This window comes from Asparagus officinalis, chromosome 3 (assembly GCF_001876935.1).
Source record: "Asparagus officinalis chromosome 3, Aspof.V1, whole genome shotgun sequence".
NCBI lineage: Eukaryota > Viridiplantae > Streptophyta > Magnoliopsida > Asparagales > Asparagaceae > Asparagus > Asparagus officinalis.
Genome location: NC_033796.1, coordinates 4,317,523 through 4,318,916, shown reverse-complemented (window position 1 = coordinate 4,318,916; position 1,394 = coordinate 4,317,523). Strand labels below are relative to the sequence as shown.

Below are 1,394 nucleotides of genomic sequence, written 5' to 3'. Positions count from 1 at the left end.
TACCCACGAATCAAATGCAAGCAAAACGCAGGGAAATTACCCATGAGTGTTCAACGAGACCCTGATGATCTCCGACGGATCCTGAGTAAGCTTCAGCACGATCTTCATCCTCTGCTCCTCGGTGCACACGTCGAGCAGCTTCTGAACCAGGTAATTCCCAAACGGGTTCATCATCAGATCCGCCACGTGCCCGATGATCCCGTTGAAGATCCGGTCAACGTCCTGCCTCCTCCCCTCCTCAACTTCTCTGCAGCAAGCCTGCACCCGCGCCTGGGCCTTGCGGGGCAGTGTAGACATATCAGCCCGGATTCGACCAGGTTTCGAAGCATTGACGAGCCGGGCCCGACCGGTCGAGCCTCTTCTGACCCGCGCCCTCGTGGCCCGGCCGCCGTCGAGGATGAAGGTGGGGTCGTTCGGGCTTGTACAAGCGGCGGGCTTGGCCCGTGAGCGGGGACAGTCTTGGGCCCGCCGGAGGTAAGGGTAATGTAGGGTAGCGCTGAGTCGGGTTCGGTTCGGTTTCGGTTCACGGGTAGAGTTGAGTTAGTTGGTCGGAGCGGGCGAGAGTTGAAGGGCGTTAACCTCCCCGGTTTCGCTGAATGGACGACATGGCGACGATACGAGAAATCGACGTCGAGCGTGACTGCACGACGGGTCGGGGATGGTGGGCGTGGATGGGCTGATGGAGAACGGGGGTAAACCGTCAGGTGATGTTGATAGGCGAGGGGGGTTGACGCGGCGATTGGATTTCGCTGAAGTCAAGTCCATCTCCTCTTCCGTGGCTTCTCAGCTTATGGGTTTTTCTCTACTTTATATTATTTTTCCTTTTTTCGTAATTTTTTTGGGGCAAAAAAAAAATGAGAGAGAGAAGAGAGATTTTACATACAATGGGTTTTTTGGGGTGAGAAGATGGGGGAGTGGAGAGGGGAGGAAGACGAAGGGGGAGGGATGGCTATTTATAGTCTGTGGGTTTATGGGCTTTTTTCTACTATTTATTTATTTATTTTGTTTTTTTGTTATTTTTGGTATTTGTTGAGATAAAAAGGGAGGTGTTGAGATATTGCGGGATTTTTTTTATCAGTGAGATTACCGGCGCGTGGGTGGATTAATCTTACGCTTTACAAGGGTTTAGGCCGTTTAGGTGGCTCTTATTGTTATTGTCGTTAATCATTAAAAACCCTAGGTAAATTTGTATTTGCATGTAAAAGAAGGGAAAGGGAGGGGATAGATCATAAGAGCTGAATCTTGTAGAGCCAAGAATTGGATTGGATATGGTTTTGAATCTTACTCTTATGATAATACCGCCTTCTATAGTTTGGCGTATGCGCGTGAAGGAATTTGTTTAGAGTACAAAGTTTACATAAATATTGTATTGATCTATAGTTTGGCGTATGCGC

The 1,394-nt window shown here is 49.4% G+C and overlaps 1 protein-coding gene across 1 annotated transcript in view; it reads right to left on the bottom strand.

Annotated features, from left to right (window-relative positions):
- LOC109832524 (putative pumilio homolog 7, chloroplastic) overlaps positions 1-297 on the bottom strand; it is an 8,748-nt gene extending 8,451 nt beyond the window's left edge. Inside the window, exon 1 of the mRNA XM_020399873.1 lies at positions 41-297. Coding sequence (XP_020255462.1) covers positions 41-297 — 257 coding nt within the window. The remainder of the gene's footprint in view (positions 1-40) is intronic.